Source organism: Pieris rapae, chromosome 24, assembly GCF_905147795.1.
Source record: "Pieris rapae chromosome 24, ilPieRapa1.1, whole genome shotgun sequence".
NCBI classification, from domain to species: Eukaryota; Metazoa; Arthropoda; class Insecta; order Lepidoptera; family Pieridae; genus Pieris; species Pieris rapae.
The window spans coordinates 3,728,938-3,754,926 of record NC_059532.1 but is presented as its reverse complement, the minus strand read 5'-3'; the positions used below and the strand labels follow the sequence as shown (position 1 = coordinate 3,754,926).

At 34.9% G+C, this 25,989-nt stretch overlaps 1 protein-coding gene across 1 annotated transcript in view; it reads right to left on the bottom strand.

The window, feature by feature from the left end:
- Positions 1–3,639: 3,639 nt before the first annotated feature.
- The window catches only part of LOC110996093 (leucine-rich repeat serine/threonine-protein kinase 1), a 64,739-nt gene continuing 42,389 nt past the window's right edge, over positions 3,640–25,989 (bottom strand). Inside the window, exons 30-57 of the mRNA XM_045633643.1 lie at positions 25,422–25,546; positions 24,589–24,676; positions 23,743–23,865; positions 23,092–23,279; positions 22,664–22,766; positions 21,620–21,792; positions 21,362–21,552; positions 20,327–20,456; positions 19,352–19,451; positions 18,691–18,827; positions 17,476–17,578; positions 16,419–16,576; positions 15,871–16,071; positions 14,969–15,136; positions 14,008–14,148; positions 13,188–13,290; positions 12,338–12,447; positions 11,235–11,357; positions 10,522–10,708; positions 10,149–10,265; positions 9,398–9,488; positions 8,582–8,710; positions 8,228–8,338; positions 6,767–6,927; positions 6,147–6,280; positions 5,513–5,632; positions 5,336–5,443; positions 3,640–4,714 (exon numbers count right to left, since the gene is read on the bottom strand). Coding sequence (XP_045489599.1) covers positions 4,643–4,714; positions 5,336–5,443; positions 5,513–5,632; positions 6,147–6,280; positions 6,767–6,927; positions 8,228–8,338; positions 8,582–8,710; positions 9,398–9,488; positions 10,149–10,265; positions 10,522–10,708; positions 11,235–11,357; positions 12,338–12,447; positions 13,188–13,290; positions 14,008–14,148; positions 14,969–15,136; positions 15,871–16,071; positions 16,419–16,576; positions 17,476–17,578; positions 18,691–18,827; positions 19,352–19,451; positions 20,327–20,456; positions 21,362–21,552; positions 21,620–21,792; positions 22,664–22,766; positions 23,092–23,279; positions 23,743–23,865; positions 24,589–24,676; positions 25,422–25,546 — 3,695 coding nt within the window. The 3' untranslated portion in view covers positions 3,640–4,642. The remainder of the gene's footprint in view (positions 4,715–5,335; positions 5,444–5,512; positions 5,633–6,146; positions 6,281–6,766; positions 6,928–8,227; positions 8,339–8,581; positions 8,711–9,397; positions 9,489–10,148; positions 10,266–10,521; positions 10,709–11,234; positions 11,358–12,337; positions 12,448–13,187; positions 13,291–14,007; positions 14,149–14,968; positions 15,137–15,870; positions 16,072–16,418; positions 16,577–17,475; positions 17,579–18,690; positions 18,828–19,351; positions 19,452–20,326; positions 20,457–21,361; positions 21,553–21,619; positions 21,793–22,663; positions 22,767–23,091; positions 23,280–23,742; positions 23,866–24,588; positions 24,677–25,421; positions 25,547–25,989) is intronic.

Genomic DNA, 25,989 nt, shown 5'->3' with positions numbered 1-25,989 from the left:
GATACTTACGTCCCTTTTCATCACAAACAGTAAAAAATAACATTTACCAGCTCTAGACCTGAAAAAAAACCTGGATGTAGGCAGTGATTCCAGCTAAGGCATAAAATAGAGTTATTAAAGTTTATACAATATATTGTTCGTGATATTGAACCTGTTATTCCGGTATTAGGTCACTTAAGTAAATTACGTAGCATTTTATTTTTTATTCCCCTAAATGGGTCAAATTTGTCCCTTTTTCGGTGGAGATGTTTTTAACTTATGAAATGTTAATGTCAAAAATTGTACGGAATGAAAAATCAGAGTTTAGAATTTAAAAAACAAATGTCATCATTGTACCAATTAACCTGCATATGTTTTTATATTTAGTAGTCTAGTATAGTTTTAAGTACGGTATTTTTTAAATATATATGTATGTTTCGGTTGATGCTTTTAGCAGTAAGACCGCCCATTTGCACCCCACATTTATTTAGTTTTGTTTTACTCTTGTTTTGTATCATTGTAATGTAAATAAAATGTTATTATTTTATCCAAACTATTATACTTATAACATAGTTTAATTTTAATCGAATTATATTATTTTATCGAATCGTCGTTTTACTTATAAAAATATGAATGAACCGTAGTTAATAACTCTTTGATGTTCCAACGCCGATAGATAACCCAAAGCCGCGTAAGGTACTTTTGGAACTAAGCTAATTTTTTTATAAGATAGTATCGAGACTGGGGCACTTTGGGGCACATAAACTGCAGACATCGCATGGAAATCCATTTAGTGGGTATGTTGGCGGCCTTTAATTTCTGATGGCTGTGCATACAATTGAAACAATAGATTTTTTATTGGTTTTATCATGTGCTCATTTAACTCTTTCATATGTTAATCAGTTAGTGAAAAATGGTTTACTGGTTATCGCGTTAGTGTCAGAGGTGTGGACATCATCGCAATGATTGTATGCTAAGTCACAGTTAAATGATTTTAAAAATCTTAAAAATACTGACTAGTTTCCTTTTTCATAAGGTAGTGTCATATAAAGAAGAATGGCCAGAACTTTAAAAATAGTTTTTACAATATTTTGTATCCATTGATTTGATAATTTTATGTCGTGCATACAAAGTACACATGTGAGAAAATCTGCGTTTACTGCACAAGACGTAGGTAATGCGACAGAATTGCCATCTAAAGTTCTGGTATTAAACTACTAAACGAATACATCAATCAATAGCGTGTATTTTTTCTCGATCTCCCTGTCTCACTCTCTCTGAATCAGTCTCGATCGCTCTCTTTTCTTCGATAAAAACGCTGCACATATTCGTGACGTTTCATCCGTAATAATTTACCCTCATACACCTAAAGAAGTTTTACTTTAAAAGCAATGCAGCAGATAACTATATTGTTATGTATGTAGATACAGTATATATGTATATGTTAGGCTTAAAAATGACTGAGGATCCCTTTAGGCCGAAAGAACTCCATCCAACATGGTTCGAATGCTGATCACTTACACCTATGCCCTATTTGGGGTATCTCAAACAACATATATTCATTAAGAGGTAATAAAAATGACAAAATAATTGTATATCTCTTTATTAATATAAACATACTATACGTTAAATTGTGACTTACAAAATAAGGTTAAACCATTAATTAGCTATTCACTGCTTATAGTACGTTTAAGTCTTTGGCATTCCAAAAAAAAATATACGGAAATCACAGGTTGTATTAGTACATTACTAGCTGTGCGCGCGGTTTCGTCCGCGATTATATATGTATTTCTTAATCAATATAACAAATAATCATTGACATTGGACATTTTCTCAAGTAAAAATCTTTTATTATTTAATCTGTACGGAAAGACGGAAGAACGTGTTTTCATAAAATTCACAATCTTGTGATAATTGTCAAAATATAATGGCGTATTGTTCTACAACGTTTCATTTCACGCACAGATTCTGTAATTAAAAATATATTCTCACAACACAATCTTACAAAAATAAAAATTATAAATAAAATTCTACCGCTAAGAACACCAAGACCAACACTTCGTTATATCTTTTGCCGCATTTACATTCAACCGTAGTGAGCAGAGAAGTGGGCAGGGAATTGGGCAGGGAAGTGGGCAGAACGAGTGTGTAATTTTTTTGTTGTCTGTAATGTCTCATTTACACACTCGTCCTGCCCACTTCCCTGCTCACTACGGCTGAATGTAAACGCGGCATTACAGTTTTACATATACAGAGTCGTTAATTAAACATTTACGAAATATTATTACAGGTACAGAAAGCTGAATTTATTTATACAAAGCCTGAACAATAAATAAAAACACTATATTCTGGAAAACTATAGATTTTTTTAATAAATGGCAACAATGTTTAATCTGTCATCGTTAACTGTCAAAATGTGGTGTGAATTTCATTGTGCGTGGATTTGTATAATTCGTTCGGATATTTCGGAAAAACGTTTCAGTTAACTGAATCATGGCCTCTTGGTTATGCCTGTCCGGGATATGCCTGTTCAACCGCTGCTTAAATTAAATCCATATTATACTGTCTATAAACGATGAAAGGACTTCCATTCTTTGTCTGTGTTTTTATAATAAACTTCTAGTCAACCCAATCTAGTCGACAACGAAATGAAAGGCCAGCGTACTTCTAGAATCTAGATGAATGTGTTTTGAAAGGGGATGATGGAATCTGGTTGTATAGGTCCATGGAGCATTATTCGGAATGCAATATAAGTAGATATTGCGAGTCATGAGTGTTAAAATTACGAAAATATTGAAAGCTATATGAAATGTCATTTACGTTGTTGAAAGGACTCTAAATGTGTCAAATGTCATACCAAAATGCCTGTCAGTGTTGCCAGTCATCGTTAATTTATTGACCCCGAGCAGTTTTAATTTATTGTTCTCGCTTTAACTAAAACACTTAACCTATAAGTCATAATTAACCACTCTGAGTAAGACACTAGTGTAATGTGGACGAATACATTATTTAGTACTTAGATATAATACAACTAATCAATCCTGATGGCGTCTTATTTGTACAGATCTAGATATTAAAGAATATTTATATAAACTATTTTCTTAAAGCGCAAAATTACGTCTCGTTATAATTACTACTCGATTATTAATATGGAAACCGTGCATTGTAGATGAGATAAATTTGTTATATCTTCTATTTGAATGTATTTATACTATGGGATATTGGTATAGAACGGTAGTGCTACCACATAACTTCCAATACCTTATTTCAATATTCAGTTATCGTACAACACGATTCCAATTTTTGAAATTAGCTTTCGCCCGAACCCAAACCCCTACGAAGACAATCCATTTTTGGCGACGGATAGAATGCAATCTCTTCGCTCTTTACACTCATATTTGATAATCAATGTAAACCAAATAAAGTAAATAAAACCGTACAAATAATATTAAAATATACATGTCTATGTAAATCATATCAAATAGCTTTTAAATTATTAAAAAAACTGGTGTAAGTTAAAATCTTAAGATAGGATATTGGCACAGTTGAACTGTCATTTTCATACAAAGCTCTATACACATAAACCAATTTATCAATATTTTGATTAAGATGTCTATCTCAGATTTTCAAAAATGGATTGAGATAGGTTATTGAGTTTGGGCGTTAATCATCTATCTATACTATGATATACTTATATAGAGAGCAATTATAAGCGGTAAGTCTACCACGTAACTTCCAATGGCGATTTCAATATTCAGTTATCAATACGATTCCAATTTTGCATAGAGTTGTAGTTGGAATTTGGAAACATGAAAATTCAACACGGCTGTGGAATTTCTTGGCATGTTCCATACATGACATTTGCATGCTTTTTTTTAATAGCGCCATCTATTAATAGTGGTTGAAGGTAAACATCCTTAATTATCTGTGGATTTTGTTTATGGTCAGTTTTAACCAACGCTTGTAACGGTCATTAATTAAAAAAACGCACTACTTATAAAGATACAAAATAAAATATAATCAAGCAATTCGTCTACTTCCTATTAAAATCTCAATTCATAGTTACATTTATATATTAACCAACAGATGGCGTTGTGTATATGTAGAACGCGATAACAGAACGTGTTAAAATATACAGCAAAGCCCCGCGTATTTCAGTTGCGTATAACACGGGTATTACCAAATAACGCCCGCGTTATAAATCAAATCTCAAATGTCAGGGTACACAAATACGCGGGCGTTATTGCGAGTATATTCCTACAACGCTATTTCTATAACGCGGACCCAATGTAACGTGTTATAGGAGGTATAGTGATTAGGATGTTTTAAGTATTGTTCTAATAATAAGTCCTTAATTCATATACAATAAAGTTCTTCAAAGAAGGATGACAATTGTCAATTTTTGACATACGAACGACATACTTTTACATACGAACCGGTGTTAATAGTGGTAATTAAAAATTATATATATCGCTGTCGCATGCCAGCGTGTCCAAAAGTTATAAAAATCATCATCAGAGATTGATTGATGTGATTACAATTGGAAAATCAAGAAAAACTTTCTTATTAATATTGTCATAGTTGGAATCTTTAAGTTACGTGGTAGCCATGCTTAAAGAAACAATGATAGCTATTTTGTAAAGATATCTTCAAAGTAACGATTTCAATCAGGCAGCCAATGCTGCGTTCTCCATAGTAGACAGTAGAAACCACTCAACGCAGTTGTGTTGCCAGACTGAAATATAATAAAATTAAATAAAAGAAGAGTGTGTTATATACACGCGTTAGAAGTTATACTTCTTTGGCGTATGGAAAAGAAACTAAAATGCAGTAGTGATTAACGATCAATATTAAAATTAATCAAAAAGATTGTATTTAAATACATAAATTATTAGTAAATACTATCAACGTCGTATATGAAATTGATTTAAAAACACCAAAATAATATTGAATTATTCACACTGATATACAACTTGAACAAAGTTATCAATTTCCATGCCACTTAGACCTAACTTCATTCTGTTAATTTTGTGTCTCGGTGCGCGCACATTCTAAACTTTCACTCTCATCATTTTTCTCCATCGCACCAAAAGAAGTATAACTTCAATAATTTTTTAAATCTTTTTAATCACTACATACATATTACATGGACTATAAAAATTTTCGTTGGTTAACAAATTTATCAGTCAAAATAATCAAAGGCCAGTAACCCACTCGCGCCTTAGTATTGAGTATCACTTTACATCACAAAAAACAATCATAAAAAATTTTTTTCAACAATTTTTAAAAATGAATTTTCGATTCCTTGGAATCTCAACTAAACCTATAAAGAACCACTTCGCAATATTTTTTTTACCTGAGACGGGGCATATCTATTTAGAAGGGGTCGGTAACCATCCCCCAGTGTTGCCAGCATCGGGTAGTTGATGCTGCCATGCGGATAAAGCGGCAATATTGCTCGGACCTTAAATAATTTTAGTATTTTAGTTTTAGAATAATCTTTTAATCAAAAGAACAAAAAGAAACGCCATACCTCTCCTTCGTGAGGTCTGCAGACAGCAAGTGGCCTTAGAGTAGCTGCATCAGCGACAATGACGCATCCCCAAAGGGTACCCACGTACGCCTCAGTGCCGCAAACGCACAGAGACGTTATCTTGAAGGAAAAATATATTTTACAATATATTATATTATTTTTTTTACAGCCATTGAAATTCGTTGTACCTACGAGTAAGTTGTAATTATACACTCTTCTATTTAAAGCAGCTCTTGACCAAGAAACCGTTCGGTTTCAAAAATATCCGGTCCTTCGGGCCGGATATGTACCAACACAAATGTTTCACGCAATTATGTACAGTTTTAATACATTAATAATAATTTATTAATTTGCAATACAGTTGTTATAATATACAATTTATGTTATGTCTTATCGCTCGTTATGATAACATCGTTTAATCTCATTGATAGGAAGGCATTCAGGTATGAAGGATTTCTCTAGCTTTTTCTACTCTATACAAAGGTTTCTTTCTCCATTCGCTTCCGTCTAACGCTTATATGTCTAATCCAGCTTTTTGTAGGGCTCCCTGTCCTCCGCATACATAAATATTCCCCTTATATACATAACTTTAGTTAATATAACAAGGTTTTAATGCCATAATTGTACAACTCACCCGACATCTGTCTTCGGTGAGGGGATCGTCACTTGCGATAGATTGCAAACTTTCAGAGCTTGGCGCGAGTTTGCTACAGTCCAGACGCGCACTTTGTTCCCTGGACGTCGCCGAGTACGCGTATACGTACACATCTGGTTTAAATTAAAGTCGCATTAAGAACTCGTTATGAGAAGAATTCTTATATATAAACTATCTGACCCGGCAAACGTTGTTTTGCCATGTTTTTGTGCCAAAAAATTAAAGTTTATAATTAACAAAAAAAAACATAAGGGATGATTGTAGAGGGGTGAAAATTTAGGGTTGCATGTATTTTTGTATGGTGTATCGTAAGACGAAAAATTTTGTCTAAAAAATAAATAAAAAAATTTAGGGGTGGACCACCCTTAACATTTAGGGGGATGATAAATAGTTGTTCGATTCTCAGACCTACCCAATACGCACACAAAATTTCATGAGAATCGGTCGAGCCGTTTCGGAGGAGTTCGGTTACTAACCCCGTGACACAAGAATCTTATATATAAATAATAAAGTATGTTTTCGCCACAAAAGCGTGCAATAGGTGCAGATTAAAAATACATATTGTGAGGTTTTTATTGAGTATGTAGTATTTTAATTACCATTTTTGCAGTTTGCGAGTACAGTTGATACATGAGGTGAGGCGGCAAGACGCGCCACTCTTGTAGGGCGGGCGGGAGGTGTGATAAACTCAGCCGCACTCACGCCCTCAGAGTTCACTGTATAGGTGTAGATTCCATCACCACCTGCCCAAACCTCAACCCTGGAAACCAAATAATATTGTCCATTGACCATTCAAACGACCGCTAAATAGGCATCTTCTGGAGAGGATCTCCAATTGGCTGCATCTCACTAAATATGAGATGGGCGGCTAAACGCCTGTTCCAGAAATCTAGATAGCGAGAATGTAATATACAGTTGTCAGTCCTTCACTGGTTTTACTGTTTGATGATAATATTTTTGGCTTTTATCGAATCTTTTTCCTATAAATAAATCTTCTAAGGAATAATCAAAATTTGTATAAAATTATTTTCTTTCAATTGTATTGCATCACATGAGTTTTAAGTAAATCTAAATTAATACGTTTTAATATTTATTTATTTATTTACACTTCCTTAAACAAAAGCATACATAAGCCTTTAATAAGGCCTTATGTACGATTTCTTGCAGGCAACCCTAATGTGGAACAATATAACAAAACACCTACAGAGGGTAAAGTCCAAAAAATGCATAAATAATTAACGAAAAATCTTAAAATAATATAAACTACCCACAATAAAGTTAAATTTAAAGAAAATCCTAAAAAAGCTAATCCAAGAGTTTATCTAAGCACAATAATAATACATATTTGCTTTGAAAACACTGAACGACCGAAGTGACCGATCACCAATGAGGTGGTGAAAAACTCATCATCCTTCAAACCATATAAGAGAGTCACCGAAAATAGAGTCCAAAGGCATTCTTGCAGACCATGACGCAAGAAAAGAAAGGCTGCTAAACAAATTTAATGGTTGATATTGATATGTTAAGGAGAGCTTTGGTACAAAATGATATCAACCAGGATGAATGAAATGTTTCTTTTTTCACTTCATTTTCATTGTCAACGAATTAAATGCTGTTTTTTTTTCTTTTTTTTTATGTTTGACACTAAAAATGTTTGATATGTTTAGCTTTTTGTTATAAATATTTAAAAAAATGAACTATTTTCGAAGGTTTGTAATTGGCCCACAATGTTATATGTAAACTAGCGACCCGCCCCGGCTTCGCACGGGTGCAATACTAAACACACTATAGAAAATCTGTGAACGTTGTATATAAAAATGTGGGTTATCCATAAGAGATAGACATATATATTATACATATAAACCTTCCTCTTGAATCACTCTATCTATTAAAAAAAAACCGCATGAAAATCCGTTGCGTAGTTTCAAAGATTTAAGCATACAAAGGGACATAGGGACAGAGAAAGCGACTTTGTTTTATACTATGTAGTGATATACATCTATTTCTGTATTGTGCTGTGAATATTCTGAATAAATAAATAAAAGGAAAATCCTTCATACCCATTATCAGCATAGACGGCAGTCAGACAGTTGAGTTCAGTGGCGGTGCCCAACTCCGTGAGGACGAACGTGCTCTCGGCCTGAGGTCGTTCGCATGATACCAGAAATAATCTGCAAAGTTTGGACAAATTCCTTTCATCATCACTATTCCCCGAAGGAGTAAGCATCACGGTTTATTACTCGTTTATGATTTGGTAATCTAATGGTCAAGTAGGTGATCAGCCTCCTGTGTCTGACACACGCCATCCACTTTGAAACTAAGCCACCACGATGTTATCCTTAACCGTTCGAGGGAATGTCAGACACATAGAATAATTGGTGCCGAGGACTGTTCTGAAAGAGATAGTAGCTCACCTTCCGCAAGATAGCGCAAGCGCAACGCGTCGTAGTGATTCCAGGGAATATAACGCCGACACACTCGACCCACCGCCACCCACAGTTTCACACACTTTGACACTCCATTGCAAGACACAGTCGGATATTCTGTGGAACAGGTTTTGGAGCGTTCAAGTATTACGTGACGCAATTTTTGGAGATTTTTGACCCCCTCCCCCTCTATGTATTGTTCTACTGTATCCAATAGTAAAATGTTTCATAACCATCCTGCGACTCATTAAACCTAAAAGTTATATATATATAAATCTCCTGCCACGATGATTACCCGCGATGGACTCCTAAACTACTTAACCGATTTTAAATTAAATTGGCACACCGTGAACAGTCTGGTCCAACTTAAGAGATAGGATAGCTTAGATCTTTAATTATAGTCGCAATTTTATTTTATTGCAAATTATTTATTTATTATTTGATACAATTCTAACAGATGGCGCTGTGTTTAAAAGTACCAACGTTTCACATAAGTTCTCCTACGGTTTCCCTTGAATAGTTTACTTCTATGTAATATAACAAAAACCTTAACCACAGCAACGCTAAGCCGAGTCTGCTAGTAGTCTCATAGACTTAATAAACCTTAAAGTCAAGTAAGTTTTTTGTTTATTTATATTAGTTATAAGCTCAGGTTTTAAATCATTAAAGCCAGCATCAAACAGTGTTTCATTAAACATATATCAGAACATAACTTCTTCAACTCAACAAACTTAACTATAAAAAATAATTTAATTAAACATTTAATCTGATAAATCGTAAAATTTTGACGAATGAAATACTCACGAATACACAGACACTCGTCCGACAGAATCCGCCAACCACATCGTTTGTCCGACACGGCACATCGCAGTGACAATTACCGGTTCTGTTTTGTCTAAAAATATATATGATAATATGTTTTATCAAACAAATATACTATATTAAGTGGGCTGTTTCAATTTATCCGCCCCCCCTCCTCTTAGTAATAATAATAGTACATACATTTTTTGTAGGAATCCTCGAAAATGCATTTCGATTTCAAGCATAGACAATGTGTTACTGTTGACGTTATCACGAAACAAGAAAATCCACACACACAAACACACACACACACGCACACACATCCCCCACACATTGAGCGTACACAATACTTCAACGTTAAAAATCGTAAACGAGAACTTATATTATTTTAAATATAAAGAATTTCTTCTTTCCTGTTTTCTCTTCTTTCTCTAAGAAAACAATAATTTTAGAATATCTCTTATTTAGAGGTCTCGATGAGGTTGAATTAAAGCTAAAAACAAAGGAACAATCACAATCAAAGTACATTAAAACTTTTTCTTTATACTTTCATTCATTCATCATTCAGGATTCATGACAGCCCATGGACACGGATTTTAGTGTAGGCGTAGCCTTTGAGCATTCATCGCAGCCTATATTTCAGTAGGTGCGTTGCCGGCCTTTGAAGGAGGAATACCAAATCTTTCATTCATCATTCTGCATTGATAATAGCCCATTTTAGTCTCTCACATTCAAGTCTCTTAATAAAAAATACCTGGTGGTACTGTGAGTGAGTGGTGGTGTAGAAAGGTGGTAGACGAAGTGATCAGCGCGTGGGCTCTTTCTGGCTCCGCCCCACCGTACCATACCTCCCAACCATCTGTATTTTCTTCTGTAATTTGTAAATATTTAATTACAAAAACCCTTACACATTATAATACAAAATAAAATAGTAATAGCAGAGAATGTGTGTAATGTATAGGGTGTGGTGTGTATTTGTGTGTGTGTACCTTGCCTATTAGATTGACAAATGATCAAGAAACAGATACAGAAATCTGTGGCCCAGACCTGAAAAGTTTGTAACTAAAAAATTCTTGCTTAATGTCAAATGTCACGTGTCAAAAGTTCAGGAACCTTCAGCCTCTAACCTGTTATATGACACATGGGCGTGGCAGCAGCGGCCCTAGCCTGTCTGACAACAGCGGCATCCCTCAGCGAGAGGAACTCCGGGGCCGCAGCCACCGCTACCAACGCAGCGGCCGAGGGCCTCATCTCTGGTGCCCCACTCCAACACCGACGCATCGTCTCCAGCATACTGCATGGGTATTGGAGATCCTGCAAATATTTTTCTTATAATGCATTCTTTCACTTTATCTTTTTCCCTATTAAGGCTAGTTTTTCTCAAGAACATCAGGATTGAGCATGCGCAGCTCAATCCAGAGGTCGTGGGTTAAAAATGTGGGTTATCCATAAGAGATAGACATATACCATCACGGACTTTTCTGAAGACCTTTTCAATGTGTACAATACTTAGTACATTATTTTGATAAAACTCAAAAGCCTGCGTTTGCAATGTAAGCGGAAAAAATGTAATTATTTACGACATCACATTAGAAACCTCAAAAATAACAGTACTTCTCCACTATTTAATGGATGTTATTATACATATAAACCTTCCTCTTGAATCACTCTATCTATTTTAAAAAAACCGCATCAAAATCCGTTGCGTAGTTTCAAAGATTTAAGCATACAAAGGGACATAGGGACAGAGAAAGCGACTTTGTTTTATACTATGTAGTGATACTGTAATTTATGTTAGAACTCTTCACCAAATTCGAGCAAATAATTATGATGAACTCACCCTTGGTGATAGAGGTGGTCTGGCTCCTTCTAAGACAGCCTCCTTCACGGCTTCGTGACCTTCAAATGGCTGACGCAGCGTAAAGATCTCGTAGAGGAGCATTCCGAAAGAGAAACAGTCTACCTTGAATATATAAAGATAATTAAGAAACTCTCAATTGAAAACCTCAGAAAGTACTGAACCGATATTGATAAAACTATAATAGTTCTCTGATCCGGATCTATTTATTTATTTATTTAAGTATTCCTACAGCTAATCACTAAACAATATCCAAACAATTACATTACACACAAAAGCCAAAACCGAATACACATTGAAACAGAAACATAAAGCACAGTTTTACAAAGCACAGTTCTAAGATTGATTTATATATATTTAATATGAAGGAACAAACAAAGCAATTATTAGTAAAAGATACCTGAGTTTTTTAAATATTTTTTTAAGAATTTTTTAGTCACATTAAATAGATCGATTTGTTGGTAATTTATGTTGTAATCTGTAGGTATGCGATACATAACCGCATAATCTAATAAAAATATTATCTCGCTATAAGTTTTCAACAAAGTTGTGGAAGAAAGCTAAATATTTATATACTCAAATATTAAGAAATTCCAAAATCATATACATTCATGTCAAACATATAACGAGATCTTTTTGAAATTGGGAAAATGTCTCAGAAATTGACAATTCTCTATATGTTTTTATAACAGTCACAAATAAAGACTATTTGCTTCCAAAATTTCAAAGGAAAACTGAATCGGGAAGAGAGTAGCAATTATTAAAAGGCGCCAACACACTCGCGAGCCTTTTGGCATGATTTTTCATTGCGGTATCATTTAATAATAGGTGAGTCCGTTCTAAAATCTAAGCTTTTTTCTCTTAATATCGACACACATACATATTTTTGTGTAACAATTATACAAATGTTCCTCTATCCAGTATGATATGTTTTTAAGGGTAATATACAATGTATGATATATACGACATTACGAAAATAATTTCTTTAATTGTTTTTATTTGTCCTTGAACTCAATTCGGCCAAAATATTGGAAAATTGATTCCAATTTTTGGTTTTGATGTTTACTACTAAAAATTAAACTTACTTTTTCCGTATATTCCTCTTCTCCATTGTACCTCATGATCTCTGGTGCCATGAAACCCTCGGTGCCTCCAAAACCCTTCGTACCAGACGGTGGCGCAAGTCGTGATATTCCTAAAAACATTTTCTATATAAGCTTCTAAAATATGATGAAAAATACTGTGTCCCAATGGCCATTACAGTCCCATATATGGTCCCATGAAGAGACTCTGAACCCTTTTGTTTGTTCAGCCAGAACGTTTTTGTTTAATTAAATCCTTTAAGCACTTGTGTAAGACTTTAAATATCTGTTTGAAGAACATTCTTACAAATTCTCCAGACTAAACATATCCACAAAGAAACAAAATTATGGCAATCAACGTATATCAAGTGTATTGTATACGTTGTAAATGAAACTCCGCCCATAACGTACATGTTATATCGTTTTTATGCCTAAAATAGGAGATTATAAAGAAATTTCGTGAAACAGTTGACATTGGGTGGGATCTTTTATGGATGTAAGGGGGTAAAGAGGGGTGAAGGGGAGCTAAAGGGGGGGGGGATAGTTTATATGAAAGTTCGTTATCGTAATGTATCCTTTAAAATTATATTACGCAAGGTACAGTAAAGAAGGACCGAGAAAAATTGCAGAATGGATATTTATATAATTAGCTTCATAATCATTCCTAAGATTTATAATTTTCTGTCATATATAAGTAAAAACAATTATACTAAACATATAAAATGAAATACATACAAACAAAAAGGTTCAAACATTTGCAAAAGGAGAAATGGAATAAGAATTAATAAATTTAACTATTTGTGTTGTGTGAGGGTAGTTTGTGAGGATTATACAAGTAGCCCAAAAAACTTACCATAATCTCCAAGTTTGACATGGACATCGATGGGATCTGGGCTATTTTCAGCCACCTGAGATTCAGCTGCAGCTGGGAAGGTCCATACCAGCACGTTCTCCGACTGAAACACCATGGTATCATTAAATCATGGCTGATTAACACTTTCATAGATCCAATCAAAAAAAATATTGCAAAGCTCTGTGGCAGATATTGCAATTGCTTTGTCATGTCACAATGCCTTGAGTGCTGTAAAATATGTCAAACTAAACACACAGACAGCTATTGAAAGTAGATTTAAGTTTGAACATTCCAGAATAACGGCCTGAGTGTAGTTTTTTCATATGTTAATTTTTCTGAGTCTTATAATTCGATGGAGCTGGCTGCACGTGAGAAAGAACTTGACGCATGCGGCGTTACCTAGCTCTGAGTCGTTCCATTTAAGTGCGAGCGACAAAGCGGCACAATCGGCCTTCGCGTTGACAAAGAAATTGACATAATTTTATTATTGCTTAAACAAAAAGTTAAATCAGTATTTTCTTATGACGTTGTCACGTTCAACTATCGTCAGTAAACCGACTTTACAGTCAACCAATTTTTTTTAACAGAACGGAGCAAACAGGAGGGTCATCTGATGTTAAGTGATACCGCCGCCCATGGACACTCAATGACAGAAGACTCGCGAGTGCGTTGCCTATCAATAATTGGTACGCTTTTGTTCAGGGATCCAAAGTCGAATTGGTTCGAAAATACTTTAGTCGACAGCTGGTTCCACATAGTGGTGGTGATAAAGTGCTTTTTAAAACTAAACAGAGGTTGTTAAACACACTACGTCCAATACCTTTAAATCCCGGTAAAGCACGCGATGCGTATGCAAGTACTCGAGTGCACGTGCGAGCTGAAGAGTCAGCGCACGCGCAGCACGTGCACCAACTCTGGCTCCACAACCACGATAGCTACGGAGTGTGTTCTCCAAGGAACCCTGAAAATCATTTAATTTTCTTAGGGGCCGTCCATAAATTACGTCATCGATTTTTTCCCGATTTTAGACCCCCCCCCCCTATAATCATCCTACTGTCATTTCTTACTGACCCCCCCCCCTTCTCCCAAAATTGACGTCATTACCAGTTTGACAAAATGAAACATTGCAGATTAGAGAAAAAATAGGGTATTATATGATTAAAACACTTGGTTATAGAATGACCTTTTATTATTTTTACTTTGATATAATATACATTCTTATTATTTTTACTTTGATATAATATACCTTCTTATTATTTTTAATTTTCTTTGGATAACTCCCACGGAGTTTTCATTTTTTTTAATTCTGGATCACGGGTAATATCTCCGTATCGTCCCGATATTCGTTTTGGGTCGATACATCCACGTCTTCAACCCACTCCACGTCTTAGTTAGAAATAATCTTTTTGTACGTGAAAAATAAACTTTAAGTAAATAAATAAGAATGACGTCAATTTCGAAACCTCCCCCCCCATCAATCATTTTACCGTCATCCGCAGACCAAACCCCCTCCCCCTAATTTAGAATGACGTAATACATGGACGGCCCCTTATCATTCTAAGAAGAAAAAACCTTTTTAAGTTAGTCAAAAAATACGTATACGAAATTAATAAAATATTCAAGCTTCGTCACAAAATTCAATATTCTACATGCAACTTAGGGCCCAGTTTAAGTTTCATCGAAATTGGTTGAGTAGTTTTGAGATCTGAGTGAAAAATTATATTAACATTTAACTTTTTTGATAAATTGAAATTAACCATTTAAATTGCACAGTATCATACCTGAGGTGCAATAGCCAGCAACAAGGCGAGTGGAGCTGGACAAGCTGCCAGAAGTGGCAGTACGTGAGGATGCCGAAGTCTGCTGAGGATGCCCATCTCCTGACGTAAACCGCAGTAGGCCCGACAGGCCCCTGCTAATGGCTCCCGTTCCCAACGAGAGACCGCTGCCTGGAATTAAAAAATATTGATAAATAACGATATATTTATTTTAATCACTGCTAGACAAAATGCTTCCCCCATCTCTCAATTTACATTATACTGCGTTTATTAATAGAGAGAGATAGTGAAAAAAATAAAAATGCTATGGATTTTGATTTTACAAAATACTACATGCCTTGGCTCATGCCATTCATGGAGTTGAAAAAACTAACCCAGACACTAGAAACTAAAAGAAACTCTCAGCCACACTATCTATCTATGTCATCACATACTAAAACTCACGCATAATTAAGGTAATTCTATTCGTACATAGATTATCATAGATAGATTGCTGGTTCAATTCGGCTCGAAGGACCAATATACAGCTTTCCAGCCAGTGTGATAATATGTGTATTTAAATTTGTATTTACTGTGTATTAAAATTGAATTACTGTAATCTATTCCACAACACAGGGGTTAGATTTAGTTAAATTAGCCACAAATGTATGAATAGAGTTAATTATGGATGATGATGATGGATAAATTTTCTTTTCTTGTTAATTGTAAAAATAAATGAAAGGTAAATAAGTATTAGTCATGGTTAAAATCATTATGTACGTATGTGCAAGAGTACATGATACATAATAACAATAATAAGATTAAAAGTCTTTCTCTCGCAGTGTAAAGACAACTTAATAGAAGATTTATTTTTTTCGCAAACTTTTCAAAAGCAACTTTACTATCAAAGGATTTACATCAAATACCTTGTATGCCGTAAGAGCGGGTATAGAGTGCGGCTGTGCTGGCACCGGCTGCAGCGCTTTCAATGCGACTCTCCGGGATTCGCAGCCAGGTGGGCGCCATGTCCCCGCAACCACCGTCCCAAAGGCTCCCCTTCCCACCACGGCCCCAAGTGTTATGTGCTCCCATCGGGCACGTTTTGAGTCTTCCACGTCGAGTAGAAGCTGTAATTTAAAAAAAACTCATCTCAAAATGTTTTATATTACTGTCTCATCTATATTACTAACTGTCTGATGCATATTACTAGCTATCTCAGGTATATTACTGACTGTCTTATGAATATGACTAACTGTCTGATGTATATTACTAGCTGTCTTATGTTTATTACTGACTATTTTATTTATATGACTAACTGTTTGATGTGTATTATTAACTGTCTTATGGAATAATAGAATCAGCTTCATTATTAAAAGCCTTCATCAAAATCCAAAACACAATGACAATTTTAATAATCGTAATTCTAAAAATAAACACAATTTTATATTTTTCTGCAAGGACGTCTAATACTGACCACATCAGGTGCGACATCCGCCAGTTCCACGTCAGCGTGGTGCTGGCAGACCAGCCTTTTGCCAGTGCATCCAGCTAGAATACACTCTTCAAGGGTCCAACATTCACCAACTGTGAAACTACGTTGAACTCCTTCCACGGAACCAAGGCGGGATGATGCTAAAAATATTCGCTAATGTATTTATTACTAAAATAAAAACCCCAGCCATTCTCTTTGGCAGCGTTAGTATGTTCTGATCCTTAGATTCGGAGGCGAGACTTGGAGTTGATCCTGTCTTTGCTCAAAGTGTACATGGGCGCTATTATTAAACCGTTTTTAGAGACACCTAGTATATATTTTGACAAAAAAAAATTTCAGCTAATTATAATTCTAGAAGAACGTTCTTCGTTCCTGTGTCTCTTCTGTCTTTAATCTGTTCCCTCTTGTATATAGGGAGTAAATGCCCCCATGAATTTATAAACCATGTGTGATTTGAATCCCCAAAATCAGTGTATTTTTAGGAATTAAATTATGAATAAAAACGTTTTCATAAATTTTTATATAAATCTACGGTTCAGCAGTATTGTTGTTTCTTGTAGAAGGTGATTTTCCATGTAATGGGAAACATTATTACCATGCTATAAGCGCGAATAATTCATAACAATTTACATAAACAGTAATTGGAACGAAGTTCCTTACGGCAGGCTTGCAGGGGATAGGGATTTTGTTGCACGACCGAACTGAAAAAAATGTGATAGTAAAACCGTAACAAAAAATCCGTGGAAAAAAGTGCGTGTAATGAAACATTCGCGACAGTCGCATACACAAGCGAATAGTCTATAATACCTTTCTCTTTCTCCCTCTTTCTTTTCGTCCTCTCATCCCTTCTCTTTCTATTACCACTCCACCCCACCATATACTCATGAATTCAAGTACAAGCACGTGGCGAATACTCACATTATAGATACATTTTACTCAAATGCAAATTGTACCGATTCTACATTAGCCGAAGGAACTCCTACCTGGTGTCCCACGACACCACATCATTTTTTATGTAGAAAATCTAACAAAAACTTACAAACTGACTCGTTCCCGACTCCACTGTCACGATCCGATGTCCGCGATTCCTCGGAGAGGCGTAATCTTCGCGGTTCGTTCCCCAAATCTAGACGTTTTAAAGCCTGACATATAAAAGGAAAAAAAATTAAAACCTCAATCAATTTTCCAGACGATTTAGAACGAACATAAATAGTTTTATGGGGTAGATAAATTAACTACCATTCTTAAATAAATTAATTTAATTTAACGTTTAAAAAATTCACTTATAATATGAAGAAAAAGGGGGAACGCTGCCAGTATATTCGGAAAATTGCCTAAAGGGACTCCTTTTAATAATATATTTTAGTTATAACATTTTAAGGTTAGTTATTATATTAGAATTATTTATAAAATAAATATGTAAGTTGATATTACTCTACAACAAATTACAGTTATCAATGTGAAGTTCACACATTGTATTATATTTACGTAAATTGAGATATAGAGAAATATACAAATGTTCATCTCATAACAAGCTCCCAAGCGCGCTGGCTACGTACCAGCCGGTAACGAGCACGCACACATTCGCACGAATCATGCAAAACCAGTTTAATGTAGGTACGTGCGAGTGTCGATGAAATGATGTCGATGTAAGTGTCGATAAAAATACAGTACATGTATATGCTACAGTCTAGAATACATCAATACGTTATTAGTTTTTGGCAGATTCCATACAATTTGTATAGGTTTTTATTCAAACTTGTTTTGGCTTCTGATTAATTCCAAATACAGCCACAGAGCGCTGTTCTAGAATTAATTAACAAAGTGATTGTAACTTTTTTATTGAATAAATTAGTCTGTTACGTGTGGATTACGTATTAAATTCCTTAAATGTAGTTTAATTCATCACAATATAATATAACTACTTGATAAATAGATGATACAAAAAATATGTAGTTTTTTCAATGAACTATGTACTTGGTGCTAGTTTTTTTGTCTGTTATATTTAAGACGCTATTTGCTGGAATACAGGTTCACACCTGGCTCCGCGTTAGATAAACCTGACGATAGATATAAGTTATTTTTGTGAAATAGACTTGAAATAAATTATTATTATTATTTTTACAATAATATCGTCAAGATATGTAAAAAAATATTCACAGTTTACCTTTCCCTATATCTAGCATAATTGTTTTATTTTATTTAAAAAATTATGTTTGATAGTAACCGGAATAGTTGTACGTAAATTGATTACCTGAACCAAATTATTATCATGTAGTTCTGGCTGAAATTGTGGGAGATTGTTTGAAACAGCATCGCGCAGACACCCGGGGCATGGGACCACTCGTGTTATGAGACAACGCCCTTCCGAGGTATGCACGAAGCGGGTACCTATACATATATCGGTTTCACATTATTTAACTTTTTCCCCAAAAATTTTCTTTAACTTGCATAACAGTTGGTCTAGTAGTCAGAAACCCTCTAAATTCTGGGGTCATACGTTCAAATCGACATATTTCAGACACAAACCCCTGATCATCTCATGTACAAATATACATATATATATGCACAAAAATAATTAACAACAAAACAGACGCCATCTGAGGCCAAGATATTTTTCGGCCCTGGTATATATAATAAGACATAACGAATATAATTATTACCACCGAGTTGCCAATCTTCAAAATATTGCAGATAAAAAACATTTTTAGTTTCATAGGAGACAGGTTTTAAACATATACGTACTAATTGACGTATCGAATAGATATTTTTTTATTTTATTTTAATATCAAATCTAACATTGCCAGAAAGCTCGACAATGCGTTACCAGGCTTTTCCTGAAAGACCCTAGGCTTCTACTGGAAATAATAAATTAATTGGAGTACTGAAGGCTTGATTAGGCTGAAAAAGCTCACCTAAAGATGGATACCAATCTTCTAGTAACAAGTCCAGGAGATCTGACACCAACGCCAGAACTCTTGCAAGTACAGCTGGGTTGGGTTCCAATGTTATGCTCTGAAATATTACATTACTGCTAGTCATCCAGCTTCATCTCATATTTCCGAACTAGCAGACTCGGCCAAGCGTTGCTGTGGCTAAGGTTTTTGTTATATTACATAGTAGTTAATTAATCAAGGGAAACCGTAGGAGAACTTATGTGAAACGATGGTATCACGACACGGACCTAAACTAAACTACCTTTAACTCAGCGCCATCTGTTAGAATTGTATCAAATAATAAACAAATGTTAATGTTATCGTAATTTTAGTAAGGACGCCTATTTTTTTTGAAAATGAAATAATAGCCTATGTCACTCAGGAATGATGTAGCTTTCCAACAGTGAAAGAATTTTTCAAATCTGCCAAGTAGTTTCGGAGCCTATTCAATTCATACAAACAAACAAACAAACAAAAAATCAAACCTTTCCTCTTTATAATATTAGTATAGATAACCCGTATCCAATTAATATGACAAGTCATGCAGTTCGATTAACCTTCTAAATTAAGTCTTGGTTTAAGTCTAGTTTCTGTCGAATCGAGATCGATTTTCTTCAAAAAACAATTATTAAAATACATCGCAGATTCGTAGCGATTAATATATAGATAGTTATCACTATCGTCGGAAATTTGAGCATCATTTTAAAAAACGTCAGTGTCACTTAACTGAACGATCGATTAAGCGCACTAGTGACTTTGACACTGACAATTTACAACTCGTAAGATATCTATGATTGGTGTTGCCATTGTAATAAAACAACTGACATCGTGTTCTCTAATAACATTATGTGACCCACAACAAAATTGATTAAAAAATTAGTTTACCTAATAAATGGTTATTAAATATTGCTAGAAAAAAAAGGTCTTTGAATACAGTACATTTTGCATATTAACCTGGTATCCTGTTAACGGGAGCCCATCTTTCCGTCTTGCGATGCAGGCTTGAGCTGGTAGTAGAATTTCAATGCAGGCAGAAGTCTGCATATCCAATTCACACCATACGCCTTCTTGACGAACTCGAAATCTGTATATTTCATAGAGAAATTAAATATATTATGCGACAACCCTGACGACTTCGTTTCTCCTTAATACCTACCTTTTTAGTAGATATGTACATAGTTCGGAATGAAAACTCTTTAGATTTTTGTGATTTTTCTGTATATAAACCTCAGAGTTTAAGTTATAAGTTCTTAACTAACAAATAAAAAAAATGGTTGATCATAGAAGAAAATTAATGGTTGTATGTATTTATTGTATGCTGAAATATAAAAAAATATAAAAAACAAGACATTTTGTCATAGAATTTTTTAGTGTAGATACTCCTCATCACTTAGGGGTTTGAAAGATAGTAGCCGATTCTCGGACATGCATAATAAATCTCATACGAATCAGTCGAGCCTTTTCGGAGGACTACGGGGACTAACATTGTGACACGAAAATTTTTTATAAGAAAATAAGTAAAAACAAAAAAACTTAGGAAGTTTAAAGAAGGAATCAGGAAAAAGTACAGAATTTTATTAATAACTTCTAGAAATTGGCGCTGGCCTTAGTAGTTTTGCCAGATTTCTGACTATTTCAGTCATGTAAAGAAAATTGCAAATATAAAGAAAGCTGTATGGAAAAGACCAAGAGGAAGAAGAAGAGGGCGCCCCAAGAAATGGTGGATAGAAGAAATAGAAGCGGTAACAGGAAGCGAATGGAGAAAGAGTCATGGACAGAGTCAGTTGGAAAAACATATAACAATATATAGCCAAGATATAGGATATATATTAATATATATAATAAGATAAATAAAAATAATGTATACAATGTAAAAAAAATAAGTTTATATTTTCTTTTTTGTCACGATTGGTAATTAAACGGGCTTTTATTATTAAAGAAAATTGTCAAAAACCCATGCAATCTCTTACTTGTACTCTTATTGAATACCTCATATGATGGTACAATTCCTCCGTATCTACATCATCTACCAGGCTTCCCAGCAGAGGGTCTTTCGTAGGGGATATCTCCCTCAGAGAAAGCAAAGTCAGCTGTCCACAGACTAACTTCAATCCCGTCTTCCAAACCTTCCAGGACCAGTTGAGCTCGAGTGCCTTCATCAGGTTTTCATCCTGTTCAATCTTATAAAAAAAAAATATTTGAATTATATATATATTTTGATTTGTATATCTTCCTTAATTGATATACCTCTTGTGGAATCTTGTACAGATCAGGCGCAGTGGCAGCGAGTGCACCATCAGCCAAAAGCCGAGCACACAACCGCGCCCAAAAGCCGCAAGGCACGTAAGACATCAAAAGGATACGACGAAGCGAGCGGCCACTATCCCTACTCGATAGGACGATACCCCATCCGCAGTCCTCTATTGAAAAAAACTTGTACACTTAGGGTAAGTTTGACTCCCGTATGTCAAATCCAATTTGGAATTTTGACAGCGATAAGTATCGACTCTGAGCGTTAAATATTTAAAATTTTATAGGTTTATATATACATTGGCAAGTGACATAAAAATTTAAATAAAACATTACCTATGGAATTTGCTTATGTTTTCAAGTTATTAATTTTATTACAATTTGTTATTTGGTAGATGTCATGTGATCGAACACATTAACATATAAGTCATAGACAACAGATGGCAGAAGACGGTCTAAAGGATTGTAGGTGAACAGAAATTACAAGTTATAAGTCAAGCTGGCTTGTCTCCTATAAGTTGGTATATACCGACTTACTTCGTAGAATTCTGACAGCTAACATTTTTTGACATGTCAGAGATTGTAAAGTTTTATGGCCGGGCAGATTTTTCAATATTTATTTTATTTAATATCATATCAATACGAGTCTGAACATCTGAATCTATACATACATTTTATTTGTTAGTGAATGTATCCATTTCATTTCGTGCTCCATTTTTTTCGTGATAACATTTTTTTTAAAGGTTTACAAAACCATCAGTAGGCAGTGATGCCAGCTAAAGAATAAAATAAAGTAATTAAAGTTTATTCGAAATATTACTCTTGATATTGAATACTTGTTATATCTGTATTAGGTCACTTGAGTAAGTAAATATTTAGATTTACCATTTTGCAGGTAAAACAAAAAAATACGGTACATTTTATTTTTTAATCCTTAAATTCGGTGGATAACGTTTTTAGTAGCAACGCTTATGAAATGTCAGAATTCTACGGAATTAAAAATCGGTGTATAGTTTGAATAGAAAGTTAAAGAAAACATACGTGTGAGAGGAGCTTCAGAGTTGCGTATTTCGTCGCAGGTCGTCAATGTGTTGGAGAACATTCGCCGAGGGGTGCCCGGCCAAGTACGGGATTTTAGGGCCAACTGTGAATAATATTCATGTTTGGTCTCTGAATATATAAAAACACACCATATTTCTTTCATACGATTTGCATTTTATGCCTAAATTAGTTGAACAATTTTCTCCCATACATGTTTCCAACGAAACCATTTCATATTTATTTAAACAAAGTCCTATAACAACATCCCGTAACAACAACACTTAGAGGTGTATTTTCCATACAAAGATAAATAACCAAATAATATCTCGCCATGTTTTATATGAATTGGGTTACTTAAATCGTTGTCAGCTAAGTACCCGCACACATATTTTGTAAATACCCACTTACGAAATAAATTTAAAATATACCTGTGGTTGCGGCTGAATTGGCTCAGTGGTGGGGAGCAAGGGTGGGACGAGTAACGCCCTACCGTCCCAGCATAGAGCCAGTTCGAACTTGTTGAGCAAAGACATTCCTAACGAACGAGCTTCCTCTCCACCTCCTAATGCTGGTGAGGCTTTGAAGACGTGTGCTAAATCTTCCACCTTCATTATACCTAAAGATATATTTGTCATTATGTAATCATTGTTCTTACTAGTACATAAAGGAAAATTTGGAAGTACCGTCATAATAAGAGTTTTCTTTCGAAAAGACTTAAAAATCTCTCAGAGTCACAGAGTTTCTTGGCGTCAAATCAGAGGCATCTTTGTTCTAATTCAAAACTTATTTCAGCGACTCCCTTTCATATGCCAGCGCCATCTATGTGTGTATTTAACGCTGGATATACGATGAAAGTGCGTAAGACATGCGTTACACCCAAAAAGTGGACTGCGTGCAATTCCAACGGTTTCCCGTTAAGTTTTTAATCAGCCCACTGAAGTATTTCCGAACTAATTCGACTTATTCGACATGGACACTTACATTTGGCAATGTAAGTGTCCATGGGCGGCGGTATCTCTTAAGTTGCGGGAATAACCAAAAAGTAAACTTTAATTACTTTTCTGGAATTAAACACTTACCACTATTAGCGAACGGATTGATCTCCCGAACAGTAACTACGTGAGCCAATATATCACAGAGCCACTGAGGTCTGAGGAAGTACAGCTCCTTTAGAGTCGCATCGTCGTAATGGAGTAAGACACCTGTGGATATTAGAAGTACTTAGTGGCTAACGAAGACATATGTGGCTTTCGATGACATGAAAGTTTTAAAAGGGTTTTACAGACGGGAAGAAACTGTTGACAAGTGACATACTTGTTCTTAGAAATAAGAACCGTAGTTTAATGTCAAACAAAATTGTGTTTGTTTTTTAAGGCCGGCAACGCACTTGCGAGACTTTTGTTAATGCGACTGTCCATGGGAGGCGGTATCACTTGACATCAGGTAAGAATCCTGTCCATTTCCCTCATATTACATAAAAAACATAATTTCTAAACAACTCATAGAAAATTTCTGGCCAAATTCAATAGGAAGAAGGAAGATGGAGGGACAAAAAAAGGATATTGAGAAGATGGTATTTAAACCCAAGAGAGATGGAAACGAATATAATATTATTGGGCATCTAGTGAGAATGGGAAAGGATAGGAGTGCCAAATAAACATATCCACAGCAGACCCCGTTAAGAGGGACTTGCGCCAGCCCCCTCTTCATCTCCAACTTGCCGATTGGCAAGCTTGGAGGCCAAAATTCCGGGTCATTTCCCCACAGGAGTATGAAGTTTAAAAAGTGACTGGCTACTACTTCTGTACGGACCAATCAGAACGATTTGTATGTCTCTCTTCTCGGTCGTATTCTTCATGTTTGAAGGTCGTGTCTCTGTAAGGTTCCTGATGCCTGATAGTGATATAATATATTATGATATTTACCATTTTCGTGCAGAAACATCGTCGCCTGGTGCAATTCAGCAGCATCTCTAAACATTTTGAGATTCTTCTGCTGCATGTACTGCGTAACCTGAAATGTTACGACTGTAGTAAACACTTGACTGTTTGAAGGTACTTTAGTCTCAACATCATCAATAAAGCCCCCTATGGACCTGAGTTTGAACACAAATGAGAGTTTTTGCTACCGCTATCTGCAAGTATTCATTATTATATTATGTACATGTATGTCCAATGCCTTTTTGAATTTTTCAAATGCAGTATTAATTTAAAATTTTGAGGGTAGTCTTTTTCAGTATAGATGTCGCAGCCACCTTAAGCTGGTTAAGAGGCTAGGCTGTTGATTGAACGGCAAATTAAACTAGCTAACCGTAACTTTAAATTGTTTTTGAATAATTTGTAGAGGGTATTAAATAAGCACAATCCTTATATGTATTTTACGGGTAGTTATGTGATATTTTCATATGTTATATAAGAGCAAAAATTTGTAAATTTCTAATATCCATATTTGTAAGAAATATCTATAAAACTTCTGAACTGATTTCAAATTATTAAAAAAAAACTTATGTACACGCGTTATATTTCGCCTTTTTTTCTACGTTTATGCAAAAAACGACACTAACAATAGAAGAAATTAAACTGTTGACTACAGCTAACTTCAGGGTGTGAGTTTTTTGTGACGGTGCACGCGTATCGTAAAAATTTACCTATAATTTTCCCCAAAAGAAGAAGAAGTATAACTTCAAAAGTATATTTTGTAGATTTTATTGTAGTTACAAATACCAAATGGACCAAATAAATTAAACAAGGGATTTTACCAAGCGTCGATACTGTTCGTGTCTTAGTACCGGCTCCTTGAGTTCACCAGCTAAAGAACTGACACATTCTTCTAGAGCCAAATATGTAGCTGGCACTCGCTGTTCCAACATCGGTTCTTTGCTACCTATAATTAAACAACAAGTATAACTCTGTCGTTTACGAAAGGACGGCTTTTGTCAGTTCCTAGACATTTGACAGTTCCTATACATTTGACAGTTCCTATACATTTGACAGTTCCTATACATTTGGCAGTTCTTATACATATGACAGTTCCTAAACATTTTGTGTAGAATATACAATTTATATTTGAAGTGTTCGTTTTTTGTGTTAATATGAAATAATATCGTTTCTTTTCTATTGCGGTACCTATTTAAACATAGTTGTTATAGTTAACAAAAATAATTTATTTATTTATTTGCCAAGGGAATGGGCCTTGTGGAATGAAATATTATGACGCTATCTGGTCAATATATTCTTGAAGCCCTCGCATGTGCAAAACCTTTCACCAGTATATTACTCAAAACAGAATTAATTTAAGCGTTCGACCAACCAGGCTCCAGAAAATGA